General features: G+C 35.9%; 1 protein-coding gene across 2 annotated transcripts in view; it reads right to left on the bottom strand.

Moving 5' to 3' along the window:
- GPATCH2 (G-patch domain containing 2) overlaps positions 1-19,059 on the bottom strand; it is a 120,614-nt gene that overhangs the window by 82,969 nt on the left and 18,586 nt on the right. Inside the window, exons 4-6 of one of the 2 annotated variants that reach the window (XM_014951155.1) lie at positions 15,226-15,408; positions 14,021-14,100; positions 11,058-11,536 (exon numbers count right to left, since the gene is read on the bottom strand). In XM_014951155.1, the coding sequence (XP_014806641.1) occupies positions 11,444-11,536; positions 14,021-14,100; positions 15,226-15,408 (356 nt within the window). In that variant the 3' untranslated portion in view covers positions 11,058-11,443. Of the gene's footprint in view, positions 1-11,057; positions 11,537-14,020; positions 14,101-15,225; positions 15,409-19,059 lie in introns of those variants that run through there. The other variant, XM_014951154.1, reaches the window with a different exon arrangement.

Here is a 19,059-nt window from a genome sequence, read left to right as displayed (position 1 = left end):
AAAGGAGTATATTACTTGCTAACTGCATTTTATATGTCATTAACACACAAACAGACATTTGTTAAACCTTCAACCTGTTCAAAATGTATGTTGGGAGTCTGCTGTGTGAAATCCAACACAGTAAACACACACACTTCAGATTCTGAAAGTCCTAGAAGCAGCACCCATTTTTCCAGCCCACAAAACCAAGACAGTGCTTCCCAGTATAAACAAAAATACATATGGAACTCAGGGACATCCACAGCCAGGAGAGCACACCAATTCAATACCTGGTGAGAACATCACTTGGCAAGACACACAAAGACTACAGAAAAGGACAGGTATAATTCATAGTTCTTAGGTCAATTTCCTTCACTTGGAAGACACTAAACAAATTAAAATAAAGCACAAGACAAAACGCTTGGGCAATCTCAAAGGGGTTCTCCCCAGTCTCAACCTTCCACAGTCCACCAACCTGCTGCATATAACAAAAACTCATGGCAGTGCCTGCCAAAAGAAAACTGCCTATCTAACCTCTTTTCTTTGACAGCTTTCAAATCAGCCATTGCCACACAGTAGGTGAGACCCTGCCAAACTTTCAGGAGATCCTTGACCAGGTGTAATTGGCACTGAGAGAATGGATGAGGATTCCAGTTCTGGATTATCACTTTTAGGACAGAAGGTTTAAAGTGGTTGGGATTTGTCAGCCTTTCCCAAGTTGTTCTTCAGAGAAAAGTTCTTAAGTGTAACAGGTGCTGCTGCTCAAACTACAATAAGCAATACTTTTTCTTGTCAGGTTACACAACATCTAGATGATACTAAACAACATTGGGCATGCAGATCCAAAGGACTGATCTATGCAAAGCACACAGCCACCTGAATTTTAAGAAGGCTGATGTACAAACCTAGATGAGAACCATCAGCTTCCTCAGAACACTCAGAGTCAGAAGACGTGTTTTAAGGAAAGCACATAAAGCTTCAAAAAGTCTGTTCAGAGAATTCGTGCCAGGCATTTTGCCAAAGGATAGATCATTAATGGTTTCAATGATCTCCCCTTAGAAAGGAGCCTGCCAAGACAAATCCTCTTAGTTATACTAGAAAGGTTAAGTGAGGTCAAAAAGTCCCACCTCTCCCCAGCTGTGGGCACTTCACCAGTTTGATAATTCTGATAAAGAAATAAATGAATGCTTTAGGTGTTTATGTTTAATTAAACTGATGCCATCAGAGTTTCTAATAACTGCTATTATACTTGGGTTTGTGTCTGCTTTGATTAGCTTTCTTAACAGCTGACCAGCTTTGTCACCCTACTGGAATAATCTATTTTGTGCAAGTCAAGGCCATTTGAGACTTCTGGGCTACGTGTACGCTGACAGCACGGCTGGCCACTTTCAGCTCCTCCAGCAAGACAGTAAAATAAACGAGACACCAGACGTACCTGAATCTCCAGCCAGTTTTCTGTCTCCCTTTAGATTCAGGTAGACAAGAGAGCCTGTTTGCTTTCTTCTGAAGGCATAAGAAATAGTCGCACTTGTAACAAACTTTGAGATGCTTAGGGGCCTAAAACATGTCTCTGATGAGGAAAGGCTGAGGGACTTTGGTCTTTTTAGTCTAGAGAAGACTGAGGGGGGATCTGATCAACACCTATACATTCTTAAAGGTGGGTGTCAAGAGGATGGGGCCAGTCCTTTTTCAGTGGTGCCCAGTGACAGGACAAGAGGTAATGGGGCACAAGCTTGAAGATAGGAAGCTCCATCTAAACTTCTTTAGTTTGAGGGTGGCAGAGCACTGGAACAGGCTGCCCAGAGAGGTGGTGGAGTTCCCTGCTAAAGGGTTATTCTGCCTCTGCTTATGTTTTGTCATTTTGTGTTCCTTTACTGTACACACATATCGGCTTTTTATTTTTGGTAGAAATCATACTCATTATAGGACAGTCTGATTTTGAAGAAAACACATTTGCACTGAAAAGATATGAGAATTCTCTTCCATGCAACATAGACACTTTCTGAAACAAAGAATCATGGCAAACAGTAAAGTCTGAGAAAGGACAGTATAATGAAGTACTGAGAAAATTATGTTTTGAAGTTAGAAAGATTTTATACAAAGTTAAAATGACTAAGTTCTTCTAATATGAAAATTGTTAGTTCTCCTAGCTAATTTTGAGCCTTGCATCAGTTTATGCATTAATTACTCGTTATTCCAACTAGGCTTACTGATGCTCTGCTACCTTCTCTCAGGCACTTCTTCCAAGCACAGAAGAACGTGGCAAAAATAGTTACTCTTTCTACAGATCATGCATCCTCAAGCTGTTGGTTGCAAACACTTCTTTCAAACACAATTTCTTTCTGGAACTTGTGAATTACTGGTACTAGTTAGGTGATCTCCGCTGCACAAATACATATTTGAAGCAATTAAAACAGAGAATATATTTATAACTATTTGCTAAAAGACAAAACAAGCATACACGATGCCCCTGTTAAGTTCTTCCTCTAGTTCTGTGGTAGCTTACTCTACCTTTCTCATGCAGGCTGTAGTCCCACCAGAGTACATACCTCAGAGTAAGAGTCCAAGAGGGACTCGAGACAGATTTGTGTAATTGCTGGAAACTCAGCTTTGTTGCAAGTGGTTTTGACTGTTTTTGTAAAACACACAGTTTATGATTACTACTGGGTAGTACTGACGTTGACATTTTAAAGAGGCAATTTTTACTGAACTTACTCTTGAAGAATTTTCTAAATACATGCATTATGACATACGTACCCCTTAATGAGTACTCTGAATATTAGATCTGTATTTGTACACAATTAGAGTAAGGCTTAACAAATGGGTAACAGAATCATACTTCCATACAAGAATAGGAAATTAACTTTGAGAGACGTGAACATATTGACACTATTTTTAGATGAGCAGGTAGGACGTGTAATTAAAGCCTGATCTTTGCCTAGAAAACATCTGTTTTCTTCACTGTGTAATTAGTAAAATTAATGAATTCCAATCCATCCACACAAATGATTTTTTTAATTCTGAGATCAATCATCAAGATGTTTTCTGCTACACAAATTTACCAATAAGTGATACTGTAGATCATATTCAAATAGGAATGTAATTTTTATTCATAGTTATGTCTGAAACATTTTTTAAGCCTTTCCTCCTATATTCTGTCTACATTGGCATTTATAATACAGACATATTTGTGTGTTAGGAAATTTTATATGGCCACTTACTAGATGAAGCTTCTCACACATAACTCTTGTCAGAAAACTGACTGAAAGAACACATTGTTTAACTGGATCAGAACAGGAAATATGCTTATTAGATAGATTTTTTAAAAATTAAGAATATCCCTCTGCGACACATTTTATTATATACAGAGCAGGAAAGCACTGGACAGTGATCACAATTTCACAAGGCAGATAAGCAAATCAATCATTAGAGAAAGTGATGAAAAATTTCTCTTAAAATATTTTCTTCTTTAAAAAGTGTTACTTTTAAGAATGTGAAATGGCAGGTGACCACATTCATAGCATTAGATAATTAAAGACACAACAAAAAATGGGAAACCTACAGTATGCTTTAGTGATCTGCAGTGCTATCATTGTCTTGCTGCTATAAAGGGACAACAAAAAGGAGGCTTCGATCATACCCTATACTGTCCCAGCTGCATTCTAATTCAAAAGGGTAATTCTGACTGTCTGTACTGAAAATCTTTGGCCAAAATCTATGTATCTGTTCATTTGCTCTAATTCTTTCAATCTTCCTCTTTGAATCAGGGAGGTGTGCAGGAGAAAAGCAGCTAACAATCTCACACATACTTGTTTTATGAATCTGGCCCTCAGTCAAGAAGTTGCAGTGAAAAGTCTTTTAATCACCTTCTGATCAGAATTTACTGGATTATACCTAAGTTCAAGGGTATTAAAATGTGCAAAGGAGACTATGAAAAAATGGCTAGGTTATAGATTTTAACTTCTTAACTAGAAAATTGACTCAAAATAGATTTTCTAATTTACAATGAATCAAAAGAAAAAACATTAGACCATAGCAAAAGTGGCACAAATGTATCAAAAAGCAAATGAATAAACATTTGAAAAGATTTATTATTAGAAATTGTAATAAATTTTGGAAAGATGAATCGATTTTAGTTAAAAGGTATAACTGACAATTTATTGGGCGGGAAGATGCATTATTTTCCAATTGTTATCCACCTACAGTAAAACTGATTTGTGTCCTATTGTATTTTATGGAAAAGGAGAGCGCAACTTTCAGTGATTTAGATTAAATGTATTAATCATAACCAGGCACTGTGAACTATATATCTACTATTAAAGAAGATTTTTGACATTTAATTCTGTAGCAATATTTTGGCTCTGTACTACTCTTCCTAAATCCAATTCCTGCTACAGTTGGCAGATTTCTCCCTTTTAATTTTATGGGGCCTAAAGTAGCATTTAACCACCCATGCGGTAAATAATGCAGGATTAGAAATATTTAGTGTTTTGTTTCCCTTTGAAGAGTACTAATCCATCAATCCCCAAATATTTTTAAAACATTTTCTACTTTCTAGTAATATTTAATGTAAGATTCAGTAAAACATCCTATGTAAACGAAGATGTTTTTCTGAGACAAGGAAAAGAAACCACATTAAACCCTAAAGAAAATATGCATATACATCACTGACTATATTCTATAGAGAATAAAAATGCAATCTACTGTAAACCTACTGTATCTATCTGTTTAGTTCTTTGTAAAATAAGTCTTTTAGAACTAAACAATTCAACAGGAAGGGGTCAGGGAGAAGGGGAAACGGGGCACATTTCATCTAGTGCTCTTTAAAGTAAATTTCACAACCGTTTATAGAAATTTATCTATAGCATGACAATTGCAACAGAGTTAGGTAATCAGCTCTCAGTAAGAAAATTACTGTCTACATAAACAAATTTTTGTTTTCTGAACTAAGGACAAGTTTCTTTCTTGAACTTTATAAATGCAGGAGTGCTAACTCAAGGCTGAGACGACAGAATAAGAAAGTTATTCTCACACTTGTGAATTCAGGTTTTAAAATTATCCATTACATGAGGGACTACCTAAAGTTAGTAGCGACGAAAGGAAAAAAAAACCCACAACAAAAATCAGATCAGCAGAAGCAAGTAAGAGTTTGCTGAATCAAATTGCAAGGGTGTCCTGATTTCAGCCAGGAAAGTGTTAATTTCCTTTTTAGTGATTGTTGTGAAAGGAATGCCATGGATATATATTGTTTTAGTTGTTGCTAGGCATTGTTTGCACTTTTCAAGGACTCTTTTCAGCTTCCCATAGAAGCTGAGAAGGAGTATAGACAGAACCATGGAGTGGCCAATAGAATATTCCCTACCATAGATCTGCATATAAATCAGAGTTGGCTGCAGGGGAGGCAGAAATCCCCGATCACCAATTAAACGAGCTGCCAGAGTGACTTGTGATACTATTATTATTATTATTGCTACTACTCTTCTTCTCCCTCTTCTCTGTGCCCTTCTGATGGAAGGGGGAGAACTGTGCCAGTGGCTGCAGGTCCTAGCTGCTGGCTGGGGTTAGACTACAACACAGAGATTGAGTAGAACAGCTTTTTGAATTTATCAAAATTGTTGGACTGAAAGGGTTCACTTGATCAGTCATAATGGTTTACACTCCACTTGGAAAAGAAACTAAAAAAGCAGCTGCTGTGTCCCCACTGAAGGGACACTAATTAAAAGGCAAGGAACAACAGTCTCTTGAACCACTCCAGTTGGAAGTGCTGATGTTAACAAACCTTTTCTTGTTGTCCTCTTTATTCTGATATACAATATGCAGTTTGGCAATCGGACAAATGGTTTAAGTACACAAAACCCAGAAAAGATAACTATGCTTTTGAAAAGAGCATACCAACATTATATGTAGGGTTTTCCACAACATCAAGAAACCACTAAACAGAGAAACTTCAAATTTTCCTGTGACCCACCTCACAACTCACATTATAATTTACTGATTACCTTCAGGAAATGACCTTTCCATTCTATGATTGCTTATTACTATTTATTTAAAGTTATCATGGCAGGCTCTGATATTGGATAAACATGTTCAAGAAAGTATCCACTTCTGTAGCTCATTCAATTTGAAGATCTCTCAGAAACATTAACAAAGCCTTCTGTAAAGAAAAGGGTCTGTTCTGCATTCAGTTACAAGTTTATTTGCTGTAAATACCACATGATATCCATGAGAAGAGGCAGTCCCTGAGAAGTTCTGAGCATTTTCTTCCCTCCTGAAAACTACGCTCTCAACATGCATATTTGATTTTCTTATTTCAAGAAACAAAACGGTAAAAAAAAAAGTCATTTTCCAGCTAAGTCACAGGTAAGTTAAGCTAAAACAACCGTGGTTTGCTCCACTTCTTTATGGTTATTTTTAACAGGTTATAGAACATTGTCTTTACATCTGACTAACTAAAATCACAGTAATCAAACAGAATGGCAGAAGAGTACCTCTTCATTCCTGTGTTATACCTCACATTGCAAAATAATTTTCTTGGGCAATTCAATTTCAACACAATGCATCATGTGTGTTTGCTACTTTATTTTCTGTGCTGTATTTTCAAGTTATTTGACATATGCATCTCCATGACAAATTGCTGAAGAGGACACTAAAGAATACTGCAGTTTAATGCACTATTTTTACAGCTGCTTCTTACTCTGGATACAAGCCGTATGAACTCAGATCGTATACAGAAACCCCAACATTTTAAGTTGAAGTTTGTATTTTTGCTGTTGTTATACATCAAACAAACATCCAACATTTTAATTCCCCATCTGTGCCTTACAGTAATGATTTGAAAGATATATTGATCTATTGATATATTGAAAGATTATATTGATCAGACAAGAATTTTTTCAAATACGTATTACACAAAGTAAAGCTAGAACAGAGCAAGCAAACAAAAAAATTACTGCATCCGAGTACAACTTGTGTGTCTCAGAACAAATCTAGAAGGTCACTATTAATAGGTTTAATCTAGATGTCTAGAGATAGGCAGAGTACTTTTATTACAGATCTAAAGTGGCATTGTTTTCCCAATAGATGGCCACCATATAAAATGCAACTGAAAAAATAGATGGACTGCTTTCAAGTTATTTTGCCTGTTGGTAGGCCTCATTCTCCCTCACCACCTATTCTAGGCAAAAAGACAAAGTTTCCTTTGGAGCAGGAAATATATTCACGTGAATGAATTATGGATTGAATTAGCAAGAAACTTTCAACAGTTTAGGAGTTGTGTCTGATCCTGCATTTGCTTTCAGTTAAAAAAAAAGTACTAAACAATGTGTTAGCTGAAATCACTGTCCTAATTTACTTGACATTTATGATGCTATTACAGCATAAATGACATTTTGCTTATCAGGTATCAGTGCACGTGTTCCTTGCCTATTACACATATGATTTTCTGTCTATTCCCAGCATTAAATGATCAACTCCCCAAGAAGCAAATACAAAGAAATACAACTCCTAACTTGATTCTGAATACAAGATGCTGTTGTTTCACTATTAATTCTTCAAAACGCTGCTATCGAGGCATTAAGAAGTTTCTAGAAGAAAAACAATTGAGTGAAATTTTTGCAGAAAAGATACTAAACCCAAATATGTTTAAAGACAAATTCTTTCCATTAGAATGGCATTAAAACATAAAACATTAAAGAACCAATACAGACTTAGGAAGTCAAAACAAGCAAATTCAAAATGTCTGCAGAGGACACATTTCATGCAGCCAGACACCAGAAAGGGAAATTTCCTTGTGATAAGCAACAGAAAAGAGGAGTAATTACGCTGCCTCATATTTTGAAGTCAGAGGTTTTTTAAATCTTTATTGTCTGTAAGGAGAACTGTAGATGTGTGTATCATTAAACGTGTTTTCAAAACAGACACTAACTGAAGAATAAAAGGGATATCATTATGCTATTTTCCCTAGCTTAAAAGTAAACTTAAGTGAAATTGTAGATGACTATCATTTCAGCAGTTGGATTAAGGTGAATTACAAAGAATATTGCTCAGACTAACAGTTCATAGCACTTGTCATCATGAATAAACTATAAGATGCCTTTAAAAAATAAGCAGCACATTTGGCATTTCTGAGACTAACGCTGGAGGCAACTATTTTGCTGAAGTGGGATCCTGGTTTTGACACTACACTTGAAGTGAGAGTCCAAGAAAATAGACTAAGAAACCACATTCACTTCAGCTAGACGAAAGTTAATCTTTGATATTGTAAGGGTACGCTTTGATTATCACAGCAGGTGAAATACACCAAGAAAAAACACTGCAAGCTCTGTTGCACAAACAGAAAATCTGTTTCAGTAGTTATACCTAGACAAGATCTTCATTTTGTTGATACAGTACAATTGTCACCTCTACAAGCTATTAATTGCCCGATACATTTAAGCTATTTTTTTTCTTGATAGGCATACATTTTATAAGAATGAAACTAAGACACAATTCAAGACTATACACTCTCATTTACAAGTGATACAGAAGAAAAGAATAAAACCAACACATACTCACCTTCACCAGTTAGTGCCTTTATTTATAATGAGATTTTGAAATCTGACAATCTTTTTTTTCCCCTTTTGTTTTCTCATAAAATAAAGCTATTTCAACCTAAGTGCTGAAGTGTAGAATAGTGTCATTCAATTCATTCTTTTGGAAACCTGTAGCATATTTGCCAATAGTGACTAAACACTAGAAGAATCACAGGTGGGGCCTAAACTGCCATCACAGCAGCACCTCCTCTGCAAAGAACCTAAATTATTCTGTCTTAAAAAATGTATCATCAGGAAGCATAAGTGCAGGAAACCAGCCACTCTCCTCAAAGAAGTTTTTTCCTTTATGTTGTAAAACTAAGGTAATGAGTTAGCTAAAATGAGGATTAAAAGAGCACAACTTATTCACTACGTATAAATATAAATGCAGATATCAATTTAAGACAACTGCAAACAAGGAAAAATTTAAAAAAATAAAAGAAAAAGCACAATGAGAAATGCTTTAAATAGCTGAAAATACATTTGATGACAAGAAATCTTAATAAAAACTTCCATTACGAAACCCAAAAGCCATTAACCTCCTACCCACTTAAAGGAAAATTCATTCATGGCTTTAGCAGTGTAAGGTTTCAGAATGTCATCCTTAGAGGCCTAATAATCCTGATCCTGAACAAGAGGAAGTCTGGAATCCAACAAGAATTTAGCTTTGTTATCAGACATCATCTAATACCACTGACATTTCCACAGATTTTGACCTAGAGACTATTGCTCCAAATGCCAAAAGTCATTAATGAAAGAAAAAAATTAAAACCCCACAGAGAAGTTATTACGTGCACCTCACCGAAACTGAATTGTTTTATCTATGTCACACATCCAGAGTAAAAGAATTCTCCATAACACCAAATCAACATCAACTCCAGAAGTAGCAATTTTCCAAAACCTGAAGACCATCCATAAAGAGGCTTCTTACCAATACTGTAAAAAAAACCCACTCAACTTACTCTGTAAGGAAGAATTCCTTAGATTTGTAATAAGGTTTCTTATCTAATACCATTTCACTCAGTTTCCAAAATATTTTTACAAGAAAAAAAATCCTGAAAACACCTGGCTGTTTCTTCAGTTCTTCTTCAGAAAGAACTTAGAAGCAGAAATGTTTGATTTGGTTTTAGATTTTGAAAGCAGTTAACAAAACACAGAAGTGCTTGATACGTCTTTACTCGTCACTTCAGAGCAGTAGCTATCTGACAACAATTTTTTGAGAAAAGCTCTTTTACCTTGGAACTTTCGAAAAAGACAGGATTTGACAAACACCTTCAGATAACAAGTCTCTGAAACGTAGCTTCCATTCCTTATTTACTTCTGAATAAGTATAACTAGATATATTCAAGCTCCATAGTAAGCTGTGAAAGACAAAACAAAAAACCTCAATCCTAGGACTGCAAGACTTAACATAGCCTGGTTTTAATATCATGAAATCAAAACCTATGATATAAAGGTGATGGATGGAAAAATTGGCAGAGTCAAAAGAAAGCATCTATTTTATTGGTCATGTGTTTTGGTCTTTTTAGCCCAGTGAAGTCACTTCCCAGCTTCCAGCCCAGACAGAGAATCCAGGCAGGAAGAGACGATGTGTAAGAGTCCTCGAACAAAAACCCTACAATGTCTCTCCCTGTCCAAGGCAAGGAATTGCACCTAGAACCACACAAGGAAAAGCTAGGACAGCTGCACTGGTTTTTAAGTCCTTCACTTATTTGTACAGAGGACTTGTGAACAGAAGTGAAATTTTACAGTCACTAAGTACTTAGTTGGAGAAAACTTTTGAAATAAAAAAGTAGTCATGTTTTATGTTCACTAACTATAATTATTAACTCTTACTTTCTTTAACTAGGGCCTTTGTGATCTCTCCAGGAATCCATCTGAGAAAAGCATGGCAGCCTTAACCATTGAAGGTAAACAGTTCATCTAGAATTCTGCATAAAACATTCATCTAAAATGTTAGATTTTCTACTAAATACCAAAGCTTCACATGTTAAGGGCAGAGACACAGTACTAGATAAATGACATTCAAATCTATAAACACATGTAGAAAAAAAGATGGGATGAAAAAAGCGTCCTTTTAAGAAATCAGTGTTTCACTCATAGAACACTACTTTTAAGTTGTGGAACTTTTGCCTAACATAAAAGAATGCAGGGGTTGGGAATAGTTGATCAGGTCATATATAGCTGCAGAATTCAACCAAACAGCGTTAAGATTTCATGCAACATACCTTACTAAAAGAGTACATTTAATACTGATATGGTATAAAAGTACATGTAGCATGTTTCTGATTATAATTACAAAGTTGCTACTAGTAATTTGACACAGAAAGGTCAAAACCATAGTGTGTCAGAAAAGCCACGTGCTTTTCTATTTCTTTTCAAATAAAGCTTTTACAAATGATGCTGCCACAAACTAAGCAATGCAGACATGAACAGCCAGTAATGTATTTTATGTGAAAATATGTCTAACACCATTTAATTATGAATTCCATAAAAAAACGTGCCTATCTTAAGTAAATTGGACAATCCAAAGGATGTAAGCCAGTTCTGGTTCATTTTTTCTTCATTTTCTTGCACAGTTCTTTCAGTTGTCATCTGCTGTCTCACAACTCACTCAACCTGCACATTGGATTAGTTGAGGATTTTCATAGTATTTGCATGCCAAGCTTTTACTTCGCTCTTGCTTGTCCAGTGTTGTATGATCATTAGAAAAGTGTTTTGACTCAAAGGCAATACACTTGATGAGAGAAAGACCCACGAGTTTGTTCAAATTAAGCAACTCAATGAAATGCAGGAAGAGCATCTGGACTGAATCTGAGTGCCAGCTATGGTTACTTCAAATTAAACTTCACTAACTGGTCCATAAAGAGCAAGTAGCATTCTTCCTCTGATTCTCAGCTCCCACTGCTTCTAGAAACCACGGTATGAAAAGCTGGCGGTTTCCTCATTACGTAGCAAGTAATAATCACACTCTTAGCCTGATGTTTCTATTACAAGAAAACAGACAAACAGCTGGGTATTAAACACATTTTTGACAAAGGATAATGATATATTGAGGTATTAACATTGCTATTCATTCAGCCTTCCCTAAACCTGTAACCTCTTCAAAGCTTTGCTAGCTGGTATATATGTGAACCTTCAACTAAGCTTTCCAAAAAAGTTTTAACTTTTTAAACACATTGACTATTTGCAAAGGGCTAACTATGTGCTTACATTCCCCAGATACAAACTACACATCCTTAGATTGAATAATGTGTGTCTTTTAGGTAGTGTAGGAAAACCCATTTTTCACTTTGTCTCCCTTAAAAACCTGTGTAAAGGCAGTGATACAGACATCAGACTCCTCACTGTTAAAAAAGAATTAAGTCACACCACAACTCCGTTCGATGAGTTTAGTCTGCAGTGTTCTTTCCTCAGCATATTAATCTTTCTAAAAGCATTCTTGCTATTCTTCACTGTTACCATCTAATAGCAGTAATTACTTCTTGTTCTGTCTTATCAGATGTCACAAGTATTAAATTCCTTTTTTTTTGTCATTGGATTGAAGTATCTAAAATAGATTTTCTTTAAGAAGCAATCACTGACAAAAGGAAGCACGTGAGCTCTGGCTTATATAGCTACATTTGCAAAGACGGTTCCAGCAGATGTGCCCACAAACATAAATAGTCATTAAGAAGGTCAGAAAACTGCATCTGCACAGCCAACTGCACATCTATTCTACCTATGCACTCCCGCCTAAACACAGTGTCTTAGAAGGTACATTCACGTGTCGGCCTTCTTTCACACCACTATGTAAATGATATATTTAATAACTGGAGGTAACTGAATTATCAGTCTGTAGCAGATTCGCTTGTATTTTTGTTATAAAGGCAACTATGATACCATCTTTATATATGAGATACCATGACTGGAAGATAAAATGGGCTCCTAAGGACAATCAAGAAAGTGTAGCAGAAAATAAACATTGGGATTTTTTATTATATATATGCATTGGCAGTATATCTTCATCAACTGAAATTTAATCACCTTTTTACAATTTAGAGGAAAAGGCAGTTTTTAGGGTAGTTAAGCCATGTATCATCAATACCATGAAGCTAACCTATCAGTTATAATAGCTCCTATAAAATACCAGAGTGAAATTGCAATAAGCCTAGAAAATGGGCTACAAATCCCAGATATGCTCAAGCAAGCACTGAACCAAAAATAAAAATAGGTAGATAGGAAACTAAGAACTAGATAGCATTCATCTAATTCACAACCACTAACAGCAGAGATCACAGGCCAAGGTTTTAAAGCATCTTACTCAGTTCCAAATGGCAATTATTGGACAGGGACTTCAATTATAAAAACCTTCCCTCTTCAAAGTGAGTTAAATTTCTAACAATTCCTTTCTATTCTTTCCACATGTAATAGCTCTTACATTTCTCAGAAGCACCTTATTTTTGTTTAGGCAAATTAAAATTTGAAAACATTTAATGTTCTCAAATAATAAAGAACATTGATCTTGCAGTATTTATCATGCTGGGATATGATTATTACACACTTATAAAGAGTCTCCCACATTCTTCTCTTCCAAGTGCTATTCTGATAAGAAAGGAATAGACTACACTACAATGAATATATTTTAAGATTTTAATTCAAGTCTCTCTTCTCCTCATGCCCTCCTCCAATGAACAAATTCTTAAAAATTCATTAGAATCTTACTTTGGAAAAATGCTATAGGAAAATCCAATTATTGGATTGTACAAAAATGCAAGGACAGTTGGATTTTTTTTCCTTCACTTATAAACATTGCTCCTAGAGCTGAAGGCACTAAAAAACCCCAAACATCTCTCATTTGTAGTCACAGCCTCAGAATAAACTCAGTCCAAAGGAATGCATGGTATCTGTGATAGGTGCATCACTAGCTTGTTTTATACTTTTTGTATATACCCTTTTCCCTGGCCAAACAAAAGTCAACCAAACAAAAGACAATAAGGACAGATTTTATAAACCAGACTTTTGGGAAAAAACAGAATAATAAAATAAATCAATCACAACTGTACCACAATCCATCCTAGAATGCTTTCAGTATGAGAAAAAGTTAAAATAACTTTGATTTAGTTTTCATTGTGAGAGGAGAGAAACATGTTTGCATACAGATGTAAGATATATACTGATAATGTTAAATAATGCCTCCTCCCTCCCCCAAACCTCTTCCTACACTTGGCTCAAAATAAGTACTGAGAAATAGTATCAGACTGTTTCTGCCACTCAAGTACACACAAATATTCCATAACAATAGAATTCCAGTAGGAAGAGTCTATCTATTAAAAGAAGCAAACACACAGTATCAGGCAGCAGTGGCGCTGGAGTCTTACCATTCCATTACCTATCTACAAGAGTAAGAAACAAGCATAAGAAGAATACACTTTTTTAAAAAAACCCTCTAAGAACAGTGCACATTAGTTTAACATAATAAAAGCACCTACCAATGCATTCTGGTTTCCTGAAGCCTTTTTTATGTTTCGTGCTGGCATTCCATGAAGATGACTAAATCTACTCTGGAAACCTACAAGAAAGAAATACAAATTGATTTAAGAATATTTTCTATACCATATAGCCAATAAAATTCACCATTACACACCAATCTATCAATCTGACTTCAGTCAAACAAAAACATCTTAATATTGTCAAAGACTGTCCTGGTGGAAACAAAGAGTACAGAATGGAAAGAGTGGGAGAAAGGCTAAGTTGGCATGAAAATGAACATTTCTGCAGATAGTCTTACTGCCATTCTGGTTCTATGCACAGTTGGCTGCATAAGCAGAGCATACTGAACTACAGTAGGAAAGTGATTTTTGTATCACCTACAACTTCATTAGTACTATAAAATGTTAAATCTGGTGAACATGCAGAGACTAAAACCTCAGAAACAATTCCAAGCATCTGCAAAATAAGCCTCACAAACGTATTCAATACATTCAGTGTGCACAGTAGTTTAAAAGTGATTTGACCACGGTTCACGTAAAAGATCTGTATTTGAATGTGAAAGGAGATCCTTGTGGCAGAGGGAAAGCACAACAAAATCATTTGGCAGCAAGCTGAGGTCTGACATCTTCAATCTTTAGATGAGAGTGGGTTCCTAGCTGCAAATGCAATCTAACACTGGTGCAACTTTCCATTGGAGACATCCGATCTACAGTTTTTTAAAGTATGTTAAAGCAGAAAAAAAAAAAAAAAATTTCTCAGTTACAACCTCAATCCTCGCTCTAAAGGAACCCTTCCCTCTTCTCTACAAACAATATGGCCCAACCATAAAGCAGCAAAACAGATGGTCACACTAGTCTTTCCAGCCTTTCAATTAATGAACTTCTACTTTTAAACTCCATCACAGAAGCCAGGAACAAAATGGAATATAAAGATTCATTTTAAATACCACTTTATTCTCAATGCAAACATTGAGACAACAAACAAAAGAGTAGACTATCAAAGCGAGCCACTTTCTGACTTCTCTAATCATTGACTTTTTAAAAGTTACTTCTCTCTAATAGTACCTTAAAAATGAAATAGTTCAAGGAAACAACCTGCTAAGTCCAAGATCTTGTCAACATTTTACATATTTTGTATAACCCACAGTATCTTTTTACTGTACCCAAGTGATTCTACAGCTTGCATTTTCTTGATTGCTACTTACCTCTCCTCCCTGAACGGGACATAAGAGGGAAAGTACCAGTTAGGATACTTTCAAAGACTGGATCAGGCAATTCTCTCTCCAGTTCTGTCGAGTCTTCTTGTTCCCACCAGGGAATGGCTCCTGTAATTCCACATGCTCCACCAGATTCATTTTCATGAAACCAATCACTCTGCTCATCATCACCTGTGTGAGAGCAGTATCCCCCCAAAAGAGAGGGAGGAGCAGAGAAGATAAAAATCAGATGTTACCATCAATAAACACTCTGACAGGACAATTATTTCTTTTGCTTTATAGCTATATAACAATTACTCGTATATAGCAGTTCTATTTGGAAAATGTTTCCAATAGCATGACAAGTGTTGCCATCAATGAAACCACATAAAACGTAATGTTTTAAAACCAATTTACAATAGTGGAAAAACAATAATAAACTAGTTAATCCTTTGGCAATAACTGCGGGGAAATCCATTTAAGTTACTGCACTTTACATATTAACAAAAAACAAGCCTTAATCTCCTGCAGGGTATTAAAAGGTATAAAACTGTGAAACTAGTTCTTTGCAACTGATAATGGTATATAATTAGCTTAATTTCATGATTTGTATGGCTAGTAAAAGGGGAAAACAATCATGAACAGATGTGACTAAATGAAGTTAATCTGATTAAGTTCATTTAGAAGTAAGTTTTGAAAAAGTTGATTTTAAATGAAAACTGACAGTATCATGCAACTGAGAATTATACTGCATTATACCACGAAGCTGGTCATTTTTGCTGACAATATTTATAGATGTAGTATTTAAATACCTGGATTTAAAGTCAGAAGTAAAACAAGACTGACAATCTGAGCTTAAACTTAGCTCATAAACACACTGGCGACTAAAGATAAATCATTATGCTTGTTCTAAAACATGTTCTTTGATACAAACAAAGTAGTTTACAGAAGATCAGAAAATATCTTCATAAGGTATGGAAAATTTTCCTTTCTCCCCCCCAACCCTGATACGGTACAGAGAAGGAGCAAAAAACCCAAACTCATGAATTGAGATAAAGACAGCTTAACAGAATAGTAATGGGAGAGAAAAAAAATAATAATAATGGTAAAACAATATACAAAATGAAGTGATGCAATACACTTGCTCTCAACACTGGATGATTGATTGCCCAGCCTGTCCCAAGCAGTGGTTGTGGATCCCTGCTCCCAGGCCAACACCCATTTATATACTGAGCATGACGTCTATGGTATGGAATATTCCTGTGGCCAGCTTGTCCTGTCTATGGTCCCTCTCAGCTTCTATAGGAAATTGAAAGAGTCCCTGACAATATAAACATAACTTAGTGACAACTAAAACAATATGTGTTATCAACATTATTCTGATACTAAATCCAAACCACAGCAGCTACTAGAAAGAAAACTACTCCATCCCAACTGAAACCAGGACAGTGTTGTACGTTTTAATTCTACTTCAAAGTATGGAAACCATGCCTCACTATTTCTGCACATAAATTATTTGTTTGGCATTTCAATTTTTAATTAGGCAGAACTAAGCAAGACACACATGCAAGATTTATTAGACACAACCTTCAAGAACAAAAACCATTTGTGTAAAGTTTCATTGCCGCTCAACCCCACAATGGGAAAATACAAAGAATGAAAACACAAGTCAAAATTTAAGGAAAAATAAAATTCAACATGCTCCAAACAAATTTTTGCAAAGAAAAGAATACCTCAAGAGCATGCACAAGTGAAAATGGCTGTAAACATTCACCAGGACAAGTACTTCAAGAAAATATAGAATAATTAACACCCCTTACCAATTACTTGCAGGTGAGACATGATCCTTACATCTTTAGTGATCATTACTAAGAGCAAAATTAGCAGAGGCTAGAAAATAGGAACTTTTAGATGGAGGAAGGGGAAAATAGAAGTGGAAGGAGACCTTATGGCCACCTCCCAGTACCTAAAAGGGGCCTACAGGACAGATGGGGAGTGAATCTTTATCAGGGAGTGGAGTGATAGGACTCAGGCTAATGGTTTTAAGTTGAAAGAGAGGAGATTTAGATTAGATACTGGAAAGAAATTCTTTACTGTAAGGGTAGTGAGAGACTGGAGCAGCTTGCCCAGAGAAGCTGTGGATGCCCCATCCCTGGAAGTGTTCAAGGCCAGGCTGGTTGGTGCTTTGAGCAACCTGGTCTAGTGGGAGGTGTCCCTGCCCACAGCAGGGGTACCGAACAGGACAGTGGTTGTGGTGGAGGGAGAATCACACCTTTTCATTACACTGATCTGTGGTTCAGAATAAAGTTTAAATTCCCTTGGTTTGATTTTCCAAAATTTTACATAGATAAACTTCGTCTGAATATCTTCTCCTAAAATGAGAGTTCTAGACACCTTGACTAACAAGAAATACTATCAGGAACTCAAGTTATTACACAATTCAGCTATGGAAGTAATTACAGAATTCTGAAATTGAGTTTCACAATCAGGACAGAAGCCTGTAAGAGGCATGCAATGCAGTCTTGGAAGAAAGAGGCAGAATTTAAAACCAGGTTGGTGGACTGCAGGTTATGGCAAATGATGGCTATGGAAAGAAACTAGTATCTTCACTATATGCCCAACAACGGCTCTTTGGGAAAAAATACAAAATCACTTTTCCTTTTTATGCAATAGGAATATTAATATGTTAAGCAACCATCTGTTAAGACACCTTACCTGTTATGATACTATACACTTCCCTAACCACTTATGTTTCTTAGTGCCCAAGGCAGACTTAAGATCTGAACCTCAAGGGCTTTTCCCACCTGACAGCAGAATCCAGGTGTACCTGGTTTTTAGCTTCCTTATCTGTGCACTTTAAAAAACTCTGAGCCCTTTGACTGTTTTCAATCATATTATCACCTTGAGGTGAGCATAAACCTTCTACTATTATTGTTATCCAGGTGAAAGCACACACCAGCATTTTGCTTACCAGTTGCTCCACCTTGAAGGGATTCAATGTTCAAAAGGAGTCAGGGAAGATTACTGCATTTAATCATTTTCTGACCTCATATGTATAGGCAATATAACACAGAGGCCTCCTTGCTGAAGATTTTGGTAACCAAATACTTGCAGCTCTCAAGAAGCAACAGTACCCATAGCAAACATGGACTTACAGGAATTAGAAGTTCAAAGCAACATTTCTGGACTTCAAAATACTTCAAGAGGTTCACTACACTGTCCTTTTCTCTTAGGGATGCCGATTCAGCACAGGACTACAGCAAATTATTGTACTCTTTCAAGCTACAGGAAAGGCAAAATGACCTCCAGACCTCCAAGCCCATGCATTCTCCTAGCCACATACTTAAAATACAGCAAACTTGTCTGTGGGTAATGCTAATACTTCAAGGAATTGAAGGATATCATGTGATCTCAATCTTTATGTTGATCTCTACCACTGTGACCCACATGCAATATTTAGGATTTCAACAACTCAGGTCATATACAACTTCATGTAATTTCTTTATCAACTGCAAAGATTATAAACTAATTAGGCAGAACAGTTAAAAACTGGTGGTGATTACACCTGGCATTGCACATTCCATTTTTTGTATAAAACATATGGAGATATAAAATAGATATAAAAAATTATATAAAATATACAGAGAATGACATCTTGGCACCTGCAGCTACTAAGATGTCATACAAGGTCCAAATTAGTTTCTTGCTAGAGAAGACAAAAGGATGGAATTCTCTTATACTGAATCAGTAGCGGGTCATCTTCATAAAGGACACAGTAATGAATATATGTTTAATCATAAAATAATGAACAGCTATCTTTAAAAGCTTAGCCACATGACATTC

The sequence above is a fragment of the Calidris pugnax genome, unplaced genomic scaffold (genome assembly GCF_001431845.1).
Source record: "Calidris pugnax isolate Ruff unplaced genomic scaffold, ASM143184v1 scaffold24, whole genome shotgun sequence".
In the NCBI taxonomy this organism is placed as follows: domain Eukaryota; kingdom Metazoa; phylum Chordata; class Aves; order Charadriiformes; family Scolopacidae; genus Calidris; species Calidris pugnax.
This window is presented reverse-complemented; position numbering and strand designations above follow the sequence as displayed.